This window comes from Pristiophorus japonicus, chromosome 19 (genome assembly GCF_044704955.1).
Source record: "Pristiophorus japonicus isolate sPriJap1 chromosome 19, sPriJap1.hap1, whole genome shotgun sequence".
In the NCBI taxonomy this organism is placed as follows: domain Eukaryota; kingdom Metazoa; phylum Chordata; class Chondrichthyes; family Pristiophoridae; genus Pristiophorus; species Pristiophorus japonicus.
Genome location: NC_091995.1, coordinates 95,941,619 through 95,963,994, shown reverse-complemented (window position 1 = coordinate 95,963,994; position 22,376 = coordinate 95,941,619). Strand labels below are relative to the sequence as shown.

At 48.5% G+C, this 22,376-nt stretch overlaps 1 protein-coding gene across 4 annotated transcripts in view; it reads left to right on the top strand.

Moving 5' to 3' along the window:
• Positions 1–22,376, top strand: part of LOC139230074 (trinucleotide repeat-containing gene 6B protein-like) — a 173,362-nt gene that overhangs the window by 142,819 nt on the left and 8,167 nt on the right. For 3 of the 4 annotated variants that reach the window (XM_070861869.1, XM_070861868.1, XM_070861871.1), the window contains 11 exons: positions 2,479–2,553; positions 5,394–5,442; positions 7,957–8,102; positions 9,656–9,826; positions 13,214–13,348; positions 13,787–13,921; positions 14,212–14,304; positions 16,448–16,643; positions 16,738–16,893; positions 18,610–18,774; positions 20,374–20,520. In XM_070861869.1, the coding sequence (XP_070717970.1) occupies positions 2,479–2,553; positions 5,394–5,442; positions 7,957–8,102; positions 9,656–9,826; positions 13,214–13,348; positions 13,787–13,921; positions 14,212–14,304; positions 16,448–16,643; positions 16,738–16,893; positions 18,610–18,774; positions 20,374–20,520 (1,468 nt within the window). The remainder of the gene's footprint in view (positions 1–2,478; positions 2,554–5,393; positions 5,443–7,956; positions 8,103–9,655; positions 9,827–13,213; positions 13,349–13,786; positions 13,922–14,211; positions 14,305–16,447; positions 16,644–16,737; positions 16,894–18,609; positions 18,775–20,373; positions 20,521–22,376) is intronic. The other variant, XM_070861870.1, reaches the window with a different exon arrangement.

Here is a 22,376-nt window from a genome sequence, read left to right as displayed (position 1 = left end):
TTGATCACTTCAGTTAGGAAGGGATGATTGCTGTGGAGAAATAGGAATGTCAGTGTTGCAGTGAACATAAGGACTAAAGAAAGAAAGACGTGGATTTAAATAGCACCTTTCACGACCACCGGGCATCTCAAAGTGCTTTACAGCCAATGAAGTACTTTTGAAGTGTAGTTACTGTTGTAATGTGGGAAACGCGGCAGTCAATTTGCGCACAACAATGTCATCATAGGCAGTCCCTCAGAATCGAGGAAGACTTGCTTCCACTCTTAAAATGAGTCCTTAGGTGGCTGAATAGTCCAATACGAGAACCACAGTCCCTCACAGGTGGGACAGATAGTCGTTGGAGAGCGTGGGTGGGACTGGTTTGCCGCACGCTCTTTCCGCTGCCTGTGCTTGATTTCTGCATGCTCTCGATTTCTGCATGCTCTCGGCGACGAGACTCGAGGTGCTCAGCGCCCTCCCGGATGCACTTCCTCCATTTAGGGTGGTCTTTGGACAGAGACTCCCAGGTGTCAGTGGGGATGCTACACTTTATTAAGGAGGCTTTGAGGGTGTCCTTGAAACATTTCCTCTGCCCACCTTGGGCTCGCTTGCCATGTAGGAGTTCCGAATAAAGTGCTTGCTTTGGGAGTCTCGTGTCTGGAATGCGAACTATGTGGCCTGCCCAGCGGAGCTGATCAGTGCTTCAATGCTGGGGATGTTGGCCTGGTCGAGGGCGCTAATGTTGCTGCGTCTGTCCTCCCAGGGGATTTGTAGTATCTTGCAAAGACATCGTTGGTGGTATTTCTCTAGCGACTTGAGGTGTCTACTGTATATGGTCCATGTCTCTGAGCCATACAGAAGGGTGGGTATCACTATAGCCCTGTAGACCATGAGCTTGGGGGCAGTTTTGAGGGCCTGGTCTTCAAACACTCCTTTCCTCAGGCGGCCGAAGGCTGCGCTGGTGCACTGCGACCAGTGCGACAGCAGTGTGATAAATTACCAGATAATCTGTGTTTTTTTTTAATGTTGATTGAGGGATAAATATTGGCCAGGACAGCGAGGACAACTTTCCTGCTCTTTGAAATAATGCCGTGGAATCTTTTACATCCACCTGAGAGAGCAGATGGGGCCTCGTTTTGACGTCTCATCCGAAAGACGGCACCTCCGACAGTGTGGCGTCCCCTCAGTACTGCACAGCCTAGATTTTTGTGCTCCAGTCTCTGGAGTGCGACTTGAACCCACAACCTTCTGACTCCAAGGTGAATAGGATGAGAAGTAGGTCATTCGACCCTTCGAGTCTGCTCCACTCAATAAGACCATGGCTGATCTTTGACCTCAACTCCACTTTCCTGCCCTATCCCCACATCCCTTGATTCATTTCGTGCCCAAAAATCTTACCAACCTCAGCCTTGAATGTACTCAACAACAGAGCCTCCATAGCCCTCTGAGGTAGAGAATTTCTCCTCATCTCAGTCCTAAATGTCCTATCCCTTATCCTGATTGACCCCTAGTTCTAGACTCTCCAGCCAGAGGAAATATCCTCCCTGCATCTACGCTGTCAAGCCCTCTTAAGAATTTTACACATTTCAATGAGATCACCTCTCATTCTTCTGAACTCCAGTAATGGGAGCTTTTCTGAGACTGGGGTTAAGATACATTATTGGGACAGAGTAGGGGGGACTTTACTCTGCTTTTATATTCTGCTGGTGCCAGCAGCTCCTGATATTGATGCTGCTTTTACCCTTGATTTAGAATTTCATTGTATGATGCTTTATGGTTTAACACTGCTCCTTGAAGTCATTAAATGTTGAACCCTCCCCCTGCTGTTTGGCATTAAGTTATAGTGACATTAAGTGGTGGGCTGTGGCTAGCACTTCAATTCATCAGGGAAGACGTGTGCATCCTGGGAGTGGCATAGCAAAAATTCGAAAGTATAAAATGTGCTAAACAGCAGAGAAGCAAGCACTGGTATAAATGTACAGATATTGCCTATTATGACATGTAATGTCAGCTAAAGCAAGAAAGACTTGCATTTATATGGTGCCTTTCACGACCACCGGATGTCCCAAAGTGCTTTGCAGCCAATGAAATACATTTTGTTCAGGGAAATACGTTTCCCGTTTGCAGGCTTTGTATTGACTTTTTATTTCTGCAAACACAAAAGGAGGAAAAGAAAACTTATCTTAACAAATCATGAAATCATCCTTTTTGTGTCCTGGTCCACGAAATCAGACTGAACGTGTGAACTTTCAGGGTCTTTTTGATGCCATCCTGGGGAATGGGGAGGATGGGGTTATAGTTCAGACTGGTTTAAATCGAGAGGGAGACTATTGACACCAGAAATCTGAACAATGATTAACAAATGCTGGAATACCCACCAGGTCCATCAGGAATAGAATAGACAGCTTAACATTTTCACCAGAACTGAGTTTATTCTGAATCTCTCTCTCTCTCTCTCTCTCTCTCTCTCTCTCTCTCTCTCTCTCTCTCTCTCTCTAGGGCTCCATGAAAGGTGGGAACAATGACACATGGATAAACCCGCTCTCTACGCAATTTTCAAAAATGGGATTACTGGTAAGAGCAGCTTTACTGAACACACTGGAGCCCTGATGTACCCGATTTGCCGGTTAAATTTATCACACTAAGCCTGCTGCTGACTAGCCTCATTACCTTAAGCCTCATGTGACAAAAAGGTGGAGTCTTGTGACATAAAATAGGCTGAAATGAATTGCAATATAAACTGTTTGTGTCTGCACCAATTGGAAATGTGACCATAAGAAGTCGCGAGACGTTTATTCCCCATAGCAAAGAATAAGGGCAAGGTTGGTTATAACGGGTAGTGCTGTTACTGGGTTTATTCATTGCACCGTGACCATTATACGATAGAAAAAGTAGCAAGCTTTAATGTGCGATACACTTATTGTGCCAGTTGTTACCTCAAATTGCTCCCACTGCTGTTGCCACCACCAGTGTTGGACCTGCACCAATGTTCCTGCTAATCCGCGCAGTCATCCGCAAGGTCCTGCGCAGGCCGCTTGCCGACTTGCACATTGTAGATACCGTACGTGTGCGATAATTTGAATATGGAGGGGGGGGCACAGGTCACGCAGGAGGCAGTGCAGCTTACGGGGGAACAGTTATTGACAGCAGCGTTAGACCTGTACCCTCCAGAACTTGCATAGCTCAAGCAAAATGCTCAATCCAGCAGCAGCATCCATTCAGAAGGAAAGAATCAATAATTGTGCCGCGGGGAACAGTCCAAGTGGACTAAATATGCAAACAAAAAAAACGTGGGAGATTTACACTGCAGCTCATTTCGGTGAGTTTTATGCTGTAGCCAATGCCACCTTAGTGTCACAACAGGCTTAGAGTAATGATCCTCGGTCAGCAGGAGGTTTAATGTCGTAAATTACACACTAATCCTAGTGACGGCATTGATCGCTACATGGTCTGCAGCCTTGGTCTGATTGTGGCATGGGGTTATCCTGTTCCAGCTCAGGCACTGTAACATCTTACACTGGATGATGCTTGTTTATTGACTTCTCAAGTCCCTCGTGAGACAGATCATCTCTCCTTTAAAAATGAAGTTTATTGCCGTACTCTCTCTTAGTGCTACGTAAACCGTGCTGGGCTCCACTGATTCCTGGAGTTATATCATAAAATACCAATACTCGCTGATGTAGAACGTTTATTTATTGTCCAAAGCTATCGTTGAAATGATCGGGGAGTTCCTTTTGTTTCATGGCTATACCCCTGTTCAACATTACAGATTGTAACTTAGTTTCCAACCCTGGAGTTTTGGGGGGGTGGGGGTAATGCTGAGGTGCAATATAAACTAAAGGGTACAATTCTAAAGCGGGTGCATGAACAGAGAGACCTGGGGGCATATGTGCACAAATTGTCGAAGGTGGTAGGGCAGGTTGAGAAAGCGATTTTTTTAAAAAAGCATACGATCCTGGGCTTCATAAATAGAGGCATAGAGTACAAAAACAAGAATTACAATGAACCTGGTTCAGCCTCAGCTGGAATATTGTATCCCATTCTCGGCGCTGCACTTTAGGAAGGATGTGAAGGCTTTAGAAATAATGCAGAAAAGATTTACGAGTGGTTCCAGGGATGAGGGACTTCAGTTACATGGAGAGACTGGAGAAGCTGGGGTTGTTCTCCTTGGAGCAGAGAAGGTTGAGAGGAGATATGATCGAGGTGTTCAAAACCATGGGTCTGGACAGAGTAGATCGAGAGAAACTGTTCCCATTGGGGGAAGGGTCAGGAACCAGAGGGCACAGATTTAAGGCGATTGGCAGAGGAACCAAAGGTGACACGAGGAAAAGCTTTTTTGCGCAGCAAGGGTGGTGGAGGTAAATTCAATCGAGGCATTCAGCAGCGAATTGGATAAGTACCTGAATTTGCAGGGCTACGGGAAAGGGTGGGGGAGTGGGACTGGCTGATGTGCTCTTGTAGAGAGCTGGCACGGGCCGAATGGCCGTCTTCTGTGCTGTAACCATTCTATAATTCTAAAGAGACTGAGGAGCTAAGGCAGTGGGGTATATGTTGAGCAAGAAGTTGCTATGAACAATAGGGAGTGGAGATTGTTGCATACCAGGATGGGGAGGTGGGTGTGACGGTGGTCAAGGGGAGCAGTAGGGAGTCAGTAAAGTTTTCGTGGTGGCTGTAGCTATTGATGCTGTGTTTTGTGTCTCGACTATTCAATACAGAACTGTTTTCAGGTTGCTATTTCTTAATACCCAAGAGGCATATTGATATCTGGGAGAACTCTGTACCATTGACCAATTAACCAACACCTACACTGTGTAAACGAGCCAAGCAGATCATCATCATCATCATCGGCGGTCCCTTGAACAAGGATGACTTACTTCCACATGAGTTCACAATGTTTCAATGAAGGACCCGATGTTCTAGTCCTGAACTCCAATTGAGGGGGTGGAAGATGCCTGTGCGTGGATTTTTTTTAACGTGGGGTGACCGTTGCACATCAGCCACCACACGGGCTTGACAGAGCGAGGTCTTTATCCAGTGGCAAGGGTTAACCAGGAAGACTGGAGACCAGCTCTGCTGCACGGACCCAGTGTGCACGCACGCAAAGTGGGAGTGACTGACTTGGACTGAAAAAAAACTGGGTTTTTTTGGTTTTAAGAATGTGAGAAAGTGAGTGGTACATGGGGTTCGACCTGGGGTCAAATTCAATTGGGTAAAACTCTCCTGAGCTGAACAAGCAGGGATTCTGGGAGCTTGCACTGTTGTGAGCAGATTGTCAAAGGTTAATATTTCAGACAGTGTGGAGGTGCTTGGGTTGTGATTGAAACAAATACAGTAACACATGTGCACCACACAATTCTGATTTTAATAGTTTACTGTTTCATTTGTTTTATTACACGTTTTTGTTCCATTCACAGAGGGAGTCTTCCGAAGACGGTGTCGGTAACAAAATGGACATAACTGTTGGTGAGTATTAAACAGAATAAAAAAGAAAAGACTTGCATTTCTATAGCGCATTTCACGACTACCGAACGTCTCACAGCACTTTACAGCCAATGAAGTACTTTGTTTTTTGTTGAAATGTAGTCGCTGTTGTAATGTGGAAAATGTGGCAGCCAATTTGCGCACAGCAAGCTCCCACACACACCACTGTGGTAATGACCAGATAATCTGTTTTTGTTATGTTGATTGAGGGATAAATATTGGCCCCAGGACACTAGAGAACTCCCCTGCTCCTCTTCGAAATAGTGCCATGGGATCTTTTGCATCCACTTGAGAGCAAACGGGGCCTCGGTTTAACATCTCATCTGAAAGACAGCATCTTCGACAGTGCAGCACTGCCCCTCCGACAGTGCGGCGCTCCCTCAGTACTGCCCCTCCGACAGTGCGGCGCTCCCTCAGTACTGCCCCTCCGACGGTGCGCCGCTCCCTCAGCACTGCCCCTCCGACAGTGCGCCGCTCCCTCAGTACTGCCCCTCCGACAGTGCGCCGCTCCCTCAGCACTGCCCCTCCGACAGTGCGGCGCTCCCTCAGCACTGCCCCTCCGACAGTGCGGCGCTCCCTCAGCACTGCCCCTCCGACAGTGCGCCGCTCCCTCAGTACTGCCCCTCCGACAGTGCGGCGCTCCCTCAGCACTGCCCCTCCGACGGTGCGCCGCACCCTCAGCACTGCCCCTCCCCCCCGACAGTGCAGCGCTCCCTCAGTACTGCCCCCCCGACAGTGCGGCGCTCCCTCAGTACTGTCCCTCCGACAGTGCGGCACTCCCTCAGTACTGCCCCTCCGACAGTGCGGCGCTCCCTCAGTACTGCCCCTCCGACGGTGCGCCGCTCCCTCAGCACTGCCCCTCCCCCCCGACAGTGCGGCACTCCCTCAGCACTGCCCCTCCGCCAGTGCGCCGCTCCCTCAGCACTGCCCCTCCGACAGTGCGCCGCTCCCTCAGCACTGCCCCTCCGACAGTGCGCCGCTCCCTCAGCACTGCCCCTCCGACAGTGCGCCGCTCCCTCAGCACTGCCCCTCCCCCCCGACAGTGCAGCACTCCCTCAGTACTGCCCCCCCGACAGTGCAGCACTCCCTCAGCACTGCCCCTCCGACAGTGCGGCGCTCCCTCAGCACTGCCCCTCCGACGGTGCGGCGCTCCCTCAGTACTGCCCCTCCCCCCCGACAGTGCGGCGCTCCCTCAGTACTGCCCCCCCCGACAGTGCGGCACTCCCTCAGTACTGCCCCTCCGACGGTGCGCCGCTCCCTCAGCACTGCCCTGGAGTGTCAGCCTAGATTTTGTGCTCAAGTCCCTGAAGTGAGAACTTGAACCCACAACCTTCTGACTCCGAGGCGACTGTCCCACTGAGCCACGACTGATACCTGGTAAGGTTGGGTTATTCGAGGCAGGCGATGTATTTTAAAGCTGCTACTTTTACTAAATCAGCCTTGTATTCGATTAGTCAACGCTCAACAATGACAGACTGTGCCGAGGTGAAGGATTGACACGTACATCATCTTTCCCCCTTCCCAATTCTCTCCTCGCCACTCCTGAAAGCTGATTGTGATCAGGACACAGTTCACGCCACCTTGTGACACCTCAACGAAGTGCCCTTCCCTTCTGCTGAGGCGGGAAACAGATCCTGTGACATGCCACATTTCAAACGCTTTGACTATTTTGATTGTGGCCAGCATAGTTATCTCTGCCCCTTCCTCCTCCCCACCCTGTGTCCACACGTGCATTTTCCAGCAGGGATGGCAATCAGGGTGGGCAGTCCTCGCTGAGTTTTACCTGACCCAGGCTTGGTGAGAGCACACCTGGAGTACTGTGTACAGTTTTGGTCTCCTTATTTAAGGAGGGATATACTTGCATTGGAGGCAGTTCAGAGAAGGTTCACTCGGTTGATTCCTGAGATGAAGGGGTTGTCTAATGAAGAAAGGTTGAGCAGGTTGGGCCTATACTCATTGGAGTTTAGAAGAATGAGAGGTGATCTTAGTGAAATGTATAAGATTCTGAGGGGGCTCGACAGGGTAGATGCAGAGAGGATGTTTCCCCTTGTTGGGAATTCTAGAACTAGAGGACATCGTTTCAGAATAAAGGTCATCCATTTAAGACTGAGGAATTTCTTCTGAGTGTAGTAAATCTTTGGAATTCTCTACCCCCAGAGAGCTGTGGAGGCTGGGTCATTGAATATATTCAAGACTGAGATAGACAGGTAGGAACAGGCAGGGAAGTGGAGTTGAGGCCAAGCTCGAGGAGCCAAATGGTCGTCTACTGCTCCTATTTTTTGTGTTCTTGTGACCCAGCCGATTAAATTGCCGTACCCCGCCATCTGAGAATCGCTAATTCAGCACAAACCGTGAATTGCGCCTTGGCTGTTCTGGTCATGTGGTATAGGATCACACCACCAAAGTACTCACCTGATGGTCTTTATTGTGTGTGGAATGTATTTTAACTGAGTTGGTGTCTAATGTTAAAACTTCCCTTTTCTGTTTCTTTTTTAGGTGGTCTACCAGACAAAAAGCTGGAATCGGACAAACGAGGAATGAACATGGATTACAATGGAATGATGAGGAAGGAGCGATCGGGATTCCGGCCACCAAATTCCAAAGACTCGCCCACCACAGACAGTGGACCCTACTTTGAGAAGGTGAGGACTCTGCTGCCAGTTAGAGAGAGAGTACGTACATTTATCTAGCTTCTTCCAAACATCCTAAAGCATTTCTCTGAAGTGCGTTGGCTATCAATGTAGGTGAATGGAGCAGCCATATTGCACAGAGTAATGACTCGCAAAGCACCGGTAATCTTTCTAGTATATAAACAGAAAATGCTGGAAATAGTCAGCAGGTAGCATCTCAGGAGAGAGAAACAAAGTTAACGTTTCAGGTCGAAAGCTTTTGGTCAGAACTGGGGGAAAAAGTGGGTGGTAATGGGACAAGTATCTGAAATATCAACAGGAAATGGTGGAAATACTCAGCAGGTTAGGCTATAGTTTGTTTTTGCCTTTGTAATCTCCTTGTGTGTTTGAGGAAGGAATGTTGACTAGGAGACGACGACAAAATCCCTGCTCTTCAAATCGTTCTGCGGGACCTTTAACCTCCACCTGAACCCCACCAGAACAGGGAGAGGGTCTCCTCCGAAGGGATGCCCCTCGAACAATGCAGCCACTCCAGTACTTACCCCAGTGGTTAGTTCAGGTCCTGACTCCAGTCCTGGAGTGGGACCTGAGCCCACGGCCCTCATGGCTCGGGGGCAAGAATGCTGCCTACTGAGCCAAGCTGACTGGATTGTTTTCTCCTCCATTTATGGTGTTTTTAGATCAGTCTTTTTCCCCCAGTGGCTTGTCAACAAAATGGGAAGCCACTTTTATCTGGCAGTACCAAACCTTTTTAAAAATTTTGCAAATTCCAAATTCTGCCCAAAAGTGGAGCAAGTATGGAATGTTTCCTCATCTTCCTCTCCCCGATTTGATTCCCTGTTAGAATTTGCGATCGGTTCCATTCTAAGTCCACGCAAGTCCAAGTGTCTTTCTCTGCCTGCATTGTTCCATGTATTGCAAACCGAGTGCGCTAATTAGTAAGGCTATCGCTAATTCTTTTTGATCAATACCAAGTTGAAGCCTTGACGCCCCTTCCCCTAACTGGTTTAGGACTTGGCAAAAGATGGTGAGCCCGGCTGCACAGCATTCCATTGGTGTAAATACTGTCGATGAGCTGAGGCTCCTGTGTAGGTGATGCTCGCATACGTCTTGCTTCCAGTTCCCTTTACAGACTCTCCGGTGTGTCTTTGAGAGTAGAGATGGTGGAGGCCAGCAATGATTGCACAGACACTAAGTTAATAGACGGGTTTGTTTCTTGAAGTGCATGACAGGTGGAAAGGTTCCTTTTGTGGCATTTTAGCTTTCTGCAGCATCCAGGAAAAGCAGTACCCTGCAGCGGGACGGGTTGCTCGATTACCGCCAATGGCTCAGTCGCCCCACACGCTGCCTGTACCCAGTCAGGGGGTGTATGTTAAAGTTAGATTATGGCACTAATTTTGTCTAATCGTGTGTGTGACGCCTAACACTCTCTTCTCGTTTTTGTTTTTCCTTCCTGCCCTCGCTGCAACTCATCTTTTATGCTGTTTTGTTGTCCGGTTTTCCCTCTTTTTTTTTTTCCCCCTCCCTCCCCACCACTGCATGCTGATTGGCTAACCCTCCTTCAGCTGACTTTGCCTTTCTCCAATCAAGACGGGTGCCTGTCTGACGAGGCACCCAACTCGCCCTTCTCCCCTCCTCCGAGCTGCAAGCTGTCTCCCTCGGGCACTGCTCTACCCACCGCCAGCCTTGGCTGCATCGGCTCCGGTCTTAACATGCAAAACCTAAACGCTAGACACGTAAGGGCTGCTTTCTGATTGTGTCTTGTGACTGGGATCTCAGGATATTGTACAATCTGTTCCATTCTAAGCAAGCAAATCGAAGTGCCTTTTTCTGCCTGCATTTTTCTAAGTGTCGCAAGCGGAATGCATTAATTAGGAAGGTTATCAATAATTTATCAGCAGCAAATTTAAACCTTGATTTCCCCCCGTCCCCTTCACACAAGTGATCGTAGACTTTGTTTCTCTCTTCTCCACTCAACCAGTTTGTGTTGATGTTTCTGGGCTGCATTAATCACGATGCAGAGAGACTGGGTGATATCAACGACTTCAAAATCACTTTAATTGGAAAACAATACTGTAATATTTGCAGCACTAGATCTCTCGGAATACTGTGAAATTCTGCTGACTTTATGTTTGTACTGTACCGTGAAATATTCTCCAGTGACTAGAGCTGCCCTTTGTAGGGCTTGCTCTAATAGTCCTTTTCGCAACAATGCAGAGCAAGATTTAAACACATACATTTTCCTTTCGGGGTGAGATATTGTCCTCAAATTTTCCGAATGTACCAACCTCCGTTAGGGTGACTTAGGGAAACATAGAAAATAGGTGCAGGAGTAGGCCATTCGGCCCTTCTAGCCTGCACTGCCATTCAATGAGTTCATGGCTGAACATTCAACTTCAGTACCCCATTCCTGCTTTCTCGCCATACCCCTTGATCCCCCTAGTAGTAAGGACCTCATCTAACTCCTTTTTGAATATATTTAGTGAATTGGCCTCAACAACTTTCTGTGGTAGAGAATTCCACAGGTTCACCACTCTCTGGGTGAAGAAGTTCCTCCGCATCTCGGTCCTAAATGGCTTACCCCTTATCCTTAGACTGTGACCTCTGGTTCTGGACTTCCCCAACATTGGGAACATTCTTCCTGCATCTAACCTGTCTAACCCCGTCAGAATTTTAAATGTTTCTATGAGGTCCCCTCTCATTCTTCTGAACTCCAGTGAATACAAGCCCAGTTGATCCAATCTTTCTTGATAGGTCAGTCCCGCCATCCCGGGAATCAGTCTGGTGAACCTTCGCTGCACTCCCTCAATAGCAAGAATGTCCTTCCTCAGGTTAGGAGACCAAAACTGTACACAATACTCCAGGTGTGGCCTCACCAAGGCCCTGTACAACTGTAGCAACACCTCCCTGCTCCTGTACTCAAATCCCCTCGCTATGAAGGCCAACATGCCATTTGCTTTCTTAACCGCCTGCTGCACCTGCTAACCCTCCTTCAGCTGACTTTGCCTTTCTCCAGGGGGAGGTGGGAACTTGCTCTTGTGCGTCAACAAATGCGCCTCTTATTTTCCCCTCGTTCCACGAGAATGGACCCAGACTCTGCTTGGCACGCTTGAGCAGGGCTGAAAGGGGTTACCCCCACGGTGTTGTGAACTGTTAAGAGCTCTGTGGGAAGGGTGCAGCTCTGAAACCTGCAATCTCTTCTGCAGCCCCTCCCCTAACCGGTCAGTGTACGCCGTTTAACAACTCTTTCCTATAGCTACACTGGGCAGCGCTGTCATTGGGATTACAGGAAAATCTAATGGCCTTGCAGAATTTTTATACTATAGCCACTTGTACTGTGGATAAACGCCCGGCAGTGTAATCCAAATTCTGTCCACCCCCAAATCATTTTGAGATCTAAAATACTGGGATGGAATACTTCACAGGACAGACAGACGGACAGAGTGGTGAGGCGGGGGGAGGGTGTAATAGCAGTGTGAGCAATTTGATGTGATGAGTAAATCGTATTAAACAGCATTGTGAACAGGTGAGAGTTTTGACAATCTCTGGGGCTTCATGATCTGAGAGTTTAAACAGTAGCCAAGGGATATGGGGACAGTGCAGGAAAGTGGAGTTGAGGTAAACAATCAGCCATGATACTGAATGGCGGAGCAGGCTTGAGGGGCCGAATGGCCGACGACTCCTAATGCTGATCTCTCGGGTTTGCCTTTCCAAAAAGGGCAAGAATGGCTTTATCCCAGAGTGTTCCATCTCAGTGACCGAGATTGTCACACTGGAGCGCTCTATAGAGGAAAATGTCCATCACTTTAGCATTCCATGAGAAATAGGAGTAGGCCATTCAATGAGATCATGGCTGATCTTCTACCTCATCTCCACTTTCCCGCCCAATCCCCATATCCCTTGATTTCCTTAGTGTCCAAAATTCTATCTATCTGTTTCAAATATATTCAACGACTGAGCATCCACAGCCCATGGGGTAGAGAATTCGAAAGATTCACCACCCTTTGAGTGAAGACATTTCTCCTCATCTCTCTTCCTCTCCCTCTTTCCAAATGGAACACTCTACTGTTCCATTGTAGAACATGTCCGCCACTGGGAAGGAGGAAGGGGAGACAAGTGATGGATGCAGTGCTACCATTGGGGAGGGGAGAGTGATACACATCGACTGCAAGTGGCCTTTGAAACTGAATGTCTCATGGCATTTAAGAGAGAACTAGACAAGCGCTCAAAAGGGAAAAATGTCAACGGTCACAGGAAAACTAGATCAGATAGTCCGGTGGGGAGCTGGTACAGGTGTGATGGACTGAATGACCTGACAGAGACCGCATTGCGGCACTGGAGCGTGAATTCACTCTGGAGCATCCGCGATACTGAGGATGTCGTGAATAGCACGTTTTGTGAGTTGGTCACACCGCAGATAAAGGTCACACAGGCAGATAGGGAATGGGTGACCAGCAGCAAGAGCAGGGGAAGGAAGGTAGTGCAGGGATCCCCTGCGGTCATTCCCCTCCAAAACAGAGACACCATTTTGGGTAATGTTGGGGAGATAACTGCTGCTGCCTTCCCCTGATGAGTCAAGTTCATGGCACCATGGGTGGCTCTGCTGCACAGGAGGACAGGAAAAAGAGTGGGGGAGCTATAGATATGCAGTAAGACCTCCCTACTCCTATACTCAAATCCTCTCGCTATGAAGGCCTTCATCACTGCCAACTTTCAACTCCTTGCTGGAATTTCTGGGATTCTATGTCCTACAAGTGGAATGCTCCATTACTTGGAGATCGGGGAGGTGGAGTGGGGGGGGCAGACAACACTCCCTGTTGTTCTGTGACTACCTTTGGTTGTGTACAGGCTGTGCTGTAGAATAGCATGCCAGTGGGCAGATGCCAGAATAAAGACCGGTATTAGAAACTAGTTACAAAGATTGTGGTGATATCTACATCCCGAGTTGGCCTCCCCTCCTGATTGAATTAGTCTTGAGTGATGTTGTATGAAAGTATTGACCGGAAGAAAATCTAATGGATGTAATGTTTCTCTCCCCCTCTCTCGCTCTCTCGCTCTCCTCCCTCCCTCCCCCCCCCTCCCTCCCTCCCCCCCCCCCCTCTCGCTCTTACTTTCTCTCTCAGAATGGCAATCATGGTTTATTTGGTGGCAGCACAGCACAATCCAGAGGTGTGCACACGCCTCAGGTGCAACCCATGAATTCATCCCAGCCTAACCTTCGGGCTCAAGTGCCTCCGCAGTTCCTGCCCTCTCCTCAGGTAGGTAACACCCAGTCAGTGCCTCATATCACTTGAGATACGGAGTCGGCCCTTTCTCTGCCCTCGCTGTGTGTTTGTTCGGTGTGGAGTTGGATTTCAAGAGCAGTGGATCAGTGCTTGAACATGGATTCAAATCCAGCCCACCCAAACGGGCTAGTGGGTGTGTTGTTGTCATTGTGTGACGGTAATGGGAAATATTTCATTCTCCAGCCCTGGCATCCCTCAATTATTGATCAATATTCTACTGCCGAGTCAGAGATGCTGCTCGTCCCATGTCATCTCCAATATTGCCATGCTCCTGATCAGAGTTCATTAGCAGCCCTTCCTTCCAAGATGAATGCTGTTGTGAGGTCGTTTAGGGTCAGAAAAGTGCGGCGGTGGTGGTGATTACTGTTTAATATATTAATGTGCTAAGTGGATTCCTTGGTTTGATTATAGGTCCCTGCCTCCATGTTGAAGCATGCCGCTCCGAATGGCGCCCTGAACCCAGCCCTGTTTAGCCTTGGTCCTCAACTATCCCCTCAGCAAATAGCTATGCTCAGTCAACTTCCTCAGCTCCCACAGCTCCAGTTGGTAAGTACAGATTCTTTTGTGAACGAGTCCTCGTGTTCTTCCACCCTGATCTGTCGTAATATCGGGTGGCTGCGTCGTTTCTGCTCAACCACTGGGGGTGAATTAGATCATTTCTGTAGAACAATGCCATACTGACGGAGGTTCTGAAAGGGCTGATTGCCTGTTTGGTTATATACAGTAAGAGGCAAAATATTCCATGCCACCTTGTTACCAGGAACACGAATCCGGCCTCCTCGTTCACTGTGATTTCCTGCCCCGGTTCACTCTGACTTCTTGTCCTTCCTACACAGGCCTACCAGCTCTTGATTCAGCAACAGCAGCAGCAAGTGCTGCAGAACCAACGAAAGCTCTCTGCCGCAGTCCGACAGCAGCAAGAACAGCAAGTACGAGATGCTAAAGACGTTGAATCTGTGACCAACCGGCATTCTTAGTGTTTCATTTTGTTTTGCAAAAGGGAATAACCGTAACCATGTTTTTTTAAATGACTGGTGATGGTGTTTATTTAAGATATCTCCCTCCACTGCTACTTGCTACCGCTCCTCCATAAACCAGGAGTGCTGAACAGTCCAATTCACAGACGCCACCGATATCACTGGTGCACCCTGTCACTGCCTCATCACAGTTTAACCTCGGACACACCGTGTTGCAGTGGGCTGGTTAGAGCCTGTTGTTTCTTGTACCCATGCCTAAGGCCACCTCACGCTATGGCAGAGTGCCTGCTAATCCCATTGCCTGCCGTCTAGCAAGCTAACTGAGATGTTAAAACTTGCTCGTGCGAGGGAAGTGGGCTAGAGTGACTGCCAGCTCTCGGGTATAATTTTCCCCTCTGCCCTCTTCCTTTCCTCAAATAATCTTCCGTCCATGCCCTCCCTCTCCCCCAATCTACTTTTAGTTAACCTTTGGGAATGATGTCAGATGGTTGCAGTGCAGTTGAACTTGGTTGTTTATTTGCTGTGGGCACAAACAAAATATCAAAAAGTGAAAGAACTAATTGGTTAAATGCCAAACATGAGATGTGCCAAATAGGTTGAAGTCTGCATCATCGGTGCACTGTTGTGATTGAGGTGAGATGGTCACTGCAGGCGATATGAAAACACACAAACTGCAAATGTTGAAAATCTCATTTTAAAATAGAAAATGCTGAAAATGCACACCTCGACTCAGCGGCTTTTCCTGTACGTAGCTTTCTGCTCAAACCCGCATTTCGTAGTGCGGTGAAGTTTCACCTCCCAATCGATTCCCAATCTTCGTGTCGTCCCCTGGAGCAAACAACAAACGTGGAGCAAGATAAACAGCAGTGCCAGCCGACTGCCACTCCCTTTACACACTAGGTACAGAGCAAACCTCTAGAAGGGGGGTGGGGGGGGGGGGGGGGGATCAGCCCTGCCTCCAGGCAGAGGGGTGGGAGGGGTACGCTTTATCCTCCTGCCCTTTGACCTGCAGTGTGTTCGCCTCGCCCTGCACATTCATCAGTGACCCCTCCTGTGTTCTCACAAATCCCGTTAGGTGTTCCGATCACGAGGGAGTCGGCAGGCTCAAAACATTCAGCTCACTGCTGATTAATCCCATGAGGATTAAAAGTTTAACTGCTGAGATTGTACTTTGCATGTTACTGTTGTTTCCCCTCGCTCGCTGTGCACCATTACTGGTGAAATCATGAATTCTATCCTTGCCATACAGTCTTGTTTTTTTATCTTCACTTTATGGAGTCTTAACTGAATTTATTTGATGTCGGGGGAGGGGATCAGTAAATCTGGTTATGCAAAGTTTTAGAATAGGTGTTCCGCTATATGAAGATTTACTGATGTATACAACAAAAAAGTTCTTAAAATATTCCCTGTTCTAAATCTCTTCCCTCTACTCTAAGTGCTAGTTCTTCCACAGACACCCTCCAGTACTCTGCCCAGTGAGCTTGGACAGTGAGTGACGGCTGGCTGTTCGACTTTAAGGAGGGGGGGTGGGGTAATCACTGACCCTGCTCTCACCCGCCGCGCACGCATGCTCTCTCTGCAAGATCAACATTCCCTCTGATTTTTTTTTTGTGGGTGCGCAGCCTCTAACGGGTTGCACGGCCCTTTCAAATTTCCGCGCATGCGCATTTTTTTTTCATTTAAAAGCCGCTGATGGGCCTGCGTGGGACCTCCAGGCCGCTGCACGGCTGCGCAGCGTAACGGGAACATTGCTAAGGCCGGCATTTATTGCCCATCCCTAATTGCCCCTCGAGAAGGTGGTGGTGAGCCGCCTTCTTGAACCGCTGCAGTCCGTGTGGTGAAGGTGCTCCCACAGTGCTGTTAGGGAGGGAGTTCCAGGATTGTGACCCAGTGACCATGAAGGAACGGCCGATATACTTCCCAGTCGGGATGGTGTTCCCTTGCGCCTGCTGCCCTTGTCCTAGGCGGTAGAGGTCCCGGGATGCTGATGTGCCCCTTCTACATCCCAGGGGCGCTGAGGCCTGGGGTTGGGGGAATTGAAGGGAGTGACTTGTTGTGGACGGTGTTTAACCCTGACTTCTGTGTGTTTCCGTAGCTTGCCCGTATTGTAAATGCTCTGCAGCAGCAGCAACAGCAGCAGCACCGACACAACAGCACCCCTGGGATGAAACACTCTCCGTCGCACCCCGGCATACCCAAGCAGCACCTGGATAATGTTGTGCCTAATTCTCTTCCCTCTGGCCTTCCAGACTTCCAGACCAAAGGACCACTTCAGCCGGGCTACCCAATGGGTGAGTTCCCTCATCGGCTGCTGCAGCCAAATGGACCGTTTACATGGCCCCTGGGTTCCGGGTGCTCGGCACTAAAGTCTCCTTTGCATTTCAGGCCTGGGTTCGAACATGAACGTAAACCAATTAGACGTCAACAGTATTGTAGGAATGAAGGAACCTCAGTCCCAGCAATCCCGGCTCAAGCAGTGGACGACTATGGATGGTCTCTCTCCTGCCACTCCGCCACCAGATCACAATCCCCTCAAAAACGGTAAATCACCTGCAATGTATTTGCTTCATGAGTTCTTTGCTCAAGAATTCATAGCAACACATCGCTATTGAGAACTAGTTTGTTTATCAGCAAAGGTTTATATTATGCTCATTATAAAGGATGAAACTGAGTACTGTATGCAATGAGTAAGTGTGACCTTAGCTCCTTTAATCAGACTCCAGAGTACAGCGTGGGTGGCCTGCTTATATATAGTGCTCCTAAGGTATGCTGGGATCCCTAGGGACTCAACAGGTAGGCCCTCTGGTGGTGGTGTGTTACAGGTTACAAAGGTTTTAACAATCACACTACACATTACCAGTTCATCCACCTGCCTCATCGTGGATCCCCCGAACCCAACTGGCTGAGGTTTTATTGAGTCTTGTGAACATCATGTGACTGGCTGATCCACTTACAACTCAACAGCTCTAAAAACCCGTGAACATGTTCTCACGTGCATACATTACACCGTCCAAGAACAACACACTGTTGCACTGAACGCATGCAATCTTGCACATTCTTCCTTCCTTCAACCTCCATGTTAAATTAAGACTCTTTGCAATGTGGCCTACTTCAACTGATGTTTCTGATTTCTCTCTGTTTGCCTTTTCTCCTGCAGCTTTTTAAAACCCAGTCTTGTCACCCAATCATAGTTACCGTACCCCCTTTCCTCCTCTTTAACCTTTTTGCTGTCTTGTACTGTGTGCGTTGGACTTTCGCCGTGTTCTCTCACTCAGCCTCACCAGCTGATTGTCAATAACTCTCGTGTGGCGGAGACATTCACTACGAGCATGCACCGACAGATAATAAAGTGGAGTGCTATAGCACTTGGGTTAGATTTCTGCTCACCTTTTGAAGTCAGTAGATTGGACTGTGATGCTCTCCACAGTCGAATAGCCTGCTGGCACTGTGAAGAATGTTGAGTTTGGTGAGGCCTGCAGAACTGAACCCTAGCAAGGGTCCAAAGAGCATTTGGTGTGGTGGGGAATCAGAAGTGGCCCGCTTATCTATAGTTATGTAAAGCTTTAATTGGCTGTGTATATTAATAAATACCTCTGAACAATATAAAGTGAGCCCAGTCACTGTTGTCAGTCTTTTTTCTGCCCCTAAGATAATGAGGGAAGGTTCTTGAGATAACAATCTCAGGCTGAAGGAACATCAAGCAGCAGTAATTAGACTGATTGAACTCCAGACTTATTTATTCCACTTCCCTATAGAGGGGACCGAGCAGTGGGCTTAGCAGCTAAGCGTTGCGAAATGCCCCAGACCCCAGAGTGCTAGTCATCAACACCACAGGCGCGAGTTAAATCTCAAGCTTGATGCAGTTTTGTGGGTGGGTTTTGGTCTTCGGGACGTTTGATTGGAATGAGCCTCCGTGAAACTGGACCGGCCGCTCTTTCTAATGCGTTGTGTTTTGGGGACTCTCAGGAACAGGAGAGAGCGCCTCACCCTTGCCATTAGGTGGAGGCCTGGGGGATACTATTTCCAAGTGTTGCTCAGCCCCAATTGTTTGGGCTGCGTTGGCCACACTCCGTCCCGTTACCCGATTAAGACAAGAAGCTGCTCACTGACTGCATTGTAGGGATGCGTTCAGTTGCTGAGCGCTGTCATGCCTTCCCTTGACCAGCTCAAACATACGCACGCTGCAATAATTCACTTTCACCCAGCTAAAAAAAAAGCCCCTGTGTAATTAACCTGGTCTTTTTCTGTGTTTTACAGGTGCTATTTCGAGCAGCATGGCACCATCGGTGAAACCTCGAGATAGTTTGCCCTATTATGAAATGATAGCAGGCGACTCCTTGGCCAGCCATTCGGGTCCTGTGAGTGACAACTGGTCCACCCCTAAGCTCTCCAACGGTTCCAGCGGCTCCAGTTGGCCTCCAGGTTTGATGCTACTTTGGTACAACGTTTTTTTTTAAAAAAGAAAATAGTACGCGGGCTCTCTGTGGTAGACCAGATTGCACAAGTTATTTGCTTTTGGAATCAGTGGGTCTGGCTGATCTTGGTAACACAGGCCTTTGGTGATTCCCAGCGGTGAAGTGCGGTTTCAGCTGAAGAATTGGTATTTCTGAACAGCGATGGGACATGACCTGGGTTCAGTGCTCACTGTGTCCGGGTATCACTCACTTCCAAATATAACCAATTCTATGGAGGGGGGAAATACCGTGAAATGTTATACTGCACCACATGCCCACTGTATCTGCGGCTAGCTCCGAATAATAGTGTCCACGAGTGGAGAAATGGGATGTGTCTTTAGGACACTTGAAGACCCCGGCCGTTGCTACAGCGCTGGTCTGACTGAATCTTGCGTTACTGAAGGCTCGAAGTCAATGTTCCCGCTGTTTTTTGTTTTCTCTCGCCTCGGAGTCAGAAGGTCGTGGGTTCAGTCCCACTCAAGGAACTTGTAGCGCAAAAAATCTAGGCTGACGCTCCAGTGCAGTGCTGAAGGAGGTGCCGCCTTTTGGATAAGGCGTTAAACCAAGGCCCCATCTGCACACTCAGGTGGACGTAAAAGATCCCCTGTCACTATTTCGAAGAAGAGCAGGGGAGTTTATCCCCGGTGTCCTGGAGCCAATATTTATCCCTCAATCAACATAACAAAAACCGATTATCTGGTCATTCGCACATTGCTGTTTGTGGGAGCTTGCTGTGCGCAAGTTGACTCTCGTGTTTCCCACATTACAACAGTGACTACACTCCAAAAGTACTTCATTGGCTGTGAAGCGATTTGGGACGTCCGGTGGTCGTGAAAGGCGCTATAGAAATCCAAGTCTTTTCAATTTTTTTTGGTTGCGGGGGCCATTCAGTTTCTGGCGCATGCAGAGTTGTTTCAGTTGTAAAGCCGGTGAGCAGCCTGCGCGGGACCTCCAAACTGCTGCCCAGCCGCACAGCTTCACGGGGACGTTGGTCACAGTCCAGTCCACTTCATTAGGTTGGGCTCCTCCTTAATTAGTACTGCTGTCATTTTATTTCAAACTGATTTCTGGAAGCACATCTCTAGTTTCAGGAACTAAGCACGAAAGACTTGTATTTATAGTGCAGTTCTCAAATATCTCCAAGCACTTGCGAGTTACTTTGATGTGCGGTGACTGACTGACTGTTTTTATACAGATTAACACAGCAGTCATTTTCCACGCAGCCAGATTCCACACATGGCAACGAAATGAACAAGCGGCTACTTGGTGGTTAGGGTTAGAGGTGGTGCTGATATAAAGCGAAGAATATTTGTCAGGAGGTACCCCCTGCTGCTGCCTGAATTGTGCAATCGGATCCTCGACATGAACCTGAACCACCAGAGCAGGCAGCCAGGATATCGGGTACCTCGGTCAGTGCAACGCTCCCTCTGTCCTGCACTGGAGTGTCAGCCTAAGTGACGGCCATTGAGAGAAGTGTGGTGATGTCGCCTTGTCTCCCAAGTTCTTGCGGTAGCAAAGTTAATTGATGAATTTCTTTGATGCATTTCCTTCCACCTCCTGATTTCAGAGTTCCGCCCTGGGGAACCATGGAAGGGTTTTCAAAACATTGACCCCGAATCCGACCCATACGCGACCCCAGCGAGCATGATCAACAGCTCCGCAGCACCCCCATCCCCGGACTCGGAACATCAACTTCTCAGGGACAGGAACACAGGTATGCGAGTGACCATGACCCACCATGGTCCGTTTTGTGCGCTGTTGATTCGACTTTGTATTGATGCTCAAAGACCCAATGCTGTGCTTCAGGATCCAATCGCAGGCTCTTCAACAGGAGCACCTCACATAGTTCCCTTTCATTCAATAATTCCTCTTTGGAATATTTTACAGAATCTCTGCCGGAGCCAGTTGCCCCTTAAATGAAAGCAGTTTCTGACAAAGCCAGGCGGGTTTTCGACAGTGGTCAGGCAGACAGCACAATTGGTGGGCAATTCCATCCCGAAAAAGAGAGGTACAATCCGCTTTCCTTGCCAGAGGCAGATGTGGATTTTTCAGAATGGCAGGCAGTGACTAGTGAGGTACCGCAAGGTTCTGTGCTGGGGCCCCAGCTGTTTACACTGTACATTAATGATTTAGACGAGGGGATTAAATGTATTATCTCCAAATTTGCGGATGACACTAAGTTGGGTGGCAGTGTGAGCTGCGAGGAGGATGCTATGTGGCTGCAGAGTGACTTGGATAGGTTAGGTGAGTGGGCAAATGCATGGCAGATGAAGTATAATGTGGATAAATGTGAGGTTATCCACTTTGGTGGTAAAAACAGAGAGACAGACTATTATCTGAATGGTGACAGATTAGGAAAAGGGAAGGTGCAACGAGACCTGGGTGTCATGGTACATCAGTCATTGAAGGTTGGCATGCAGGTACAGCAGGCGGTTAAGAAAGCAAATGGCATGTTGGCCTTCATAGCAAGGGGATTTGAGTACAGGGGCAGGGAGGTGTTGCTACAGTTGTACAGGGCATTGGTGAGGCCACACCTGGAGTGTTATGTACAGTTTTGGTCTCCTAACCTGAGGAAGGACATTCTTGCTATTGAGGGAGTGCAGCGAAGGTTCACCAGACTGATTCCCGGGATGGCGGGACTGACCTATCAAGTAAGACTGAATCAACTGGGCTTGTATTCACTGGAGTTCAGAAGAATGAGAGGGGACCTCATAGAAACGTTTAAAATTCTGATGGGTTTAGACAGGTTAGATGCAGGAAGAATGTTCCCAATGTTGGGGAAGTCCAGAACCAGGGGTCACAGTCTAAGGATAAGGGGTAAGCCATTTAGGACCGAGATTAGGAGAAACTTCTACACCCAGAGAGTGGTGAACCTGTGGAATTCTCTACCACAGAAAGTAGTTGAGGCCAATTCACTAAATATATTCAAAAAAGAGTTGATGTAGTCCTTACTACTAAGGGGATCAAGGGGTATGGTGAGAAAGCAGGAATGGGGTACTGAAGTTGCATGTTCAGCCATGAACTCATTGAATGGCGGTGCAGGCTCGAAGGGCCGAATGGCCTACTCCTGCACCTATTTTCTATGTTTCTATTTAGTGACTGTACAGGAGCAGTGCTCCAGCTAACACTGAGCTTAAGCTGAGGGTGGCAATGATGTGCCTCTTGCTAAAGTCACAAGGACCTGAATGCTCCCATTTACTGCTCAAAATGAGTCCTACTCCTCGGAGGACTGCACTATACATACACTATTACAGCAGTGGTGCTGTGTTGGAAGTTTTATTAACTTCTTGCAGTCTGAAACCAGCACTGTCTGTCATCAACTGCCTTTGATTTCCCCCTCTGCACTCGGTGTCACATCTGTAGGTAGAAATTTTACTTGCCAATTTCTCGGACTTGATAGTGTGAACTCGGAAGTTTCTGAATTTAGTTAAGTCAATGAAGTAATCGGGTAGTAGTAATAGGCCCCCGTCTATGCTGGAGCAGGGAACTGAGAAAAGCCGACCAGTTGAAGGACTTGTCCTGCAGCCACCTTCTGTCCTTTCTCTGGTCCAATGCTGCAAGTTACTGCCA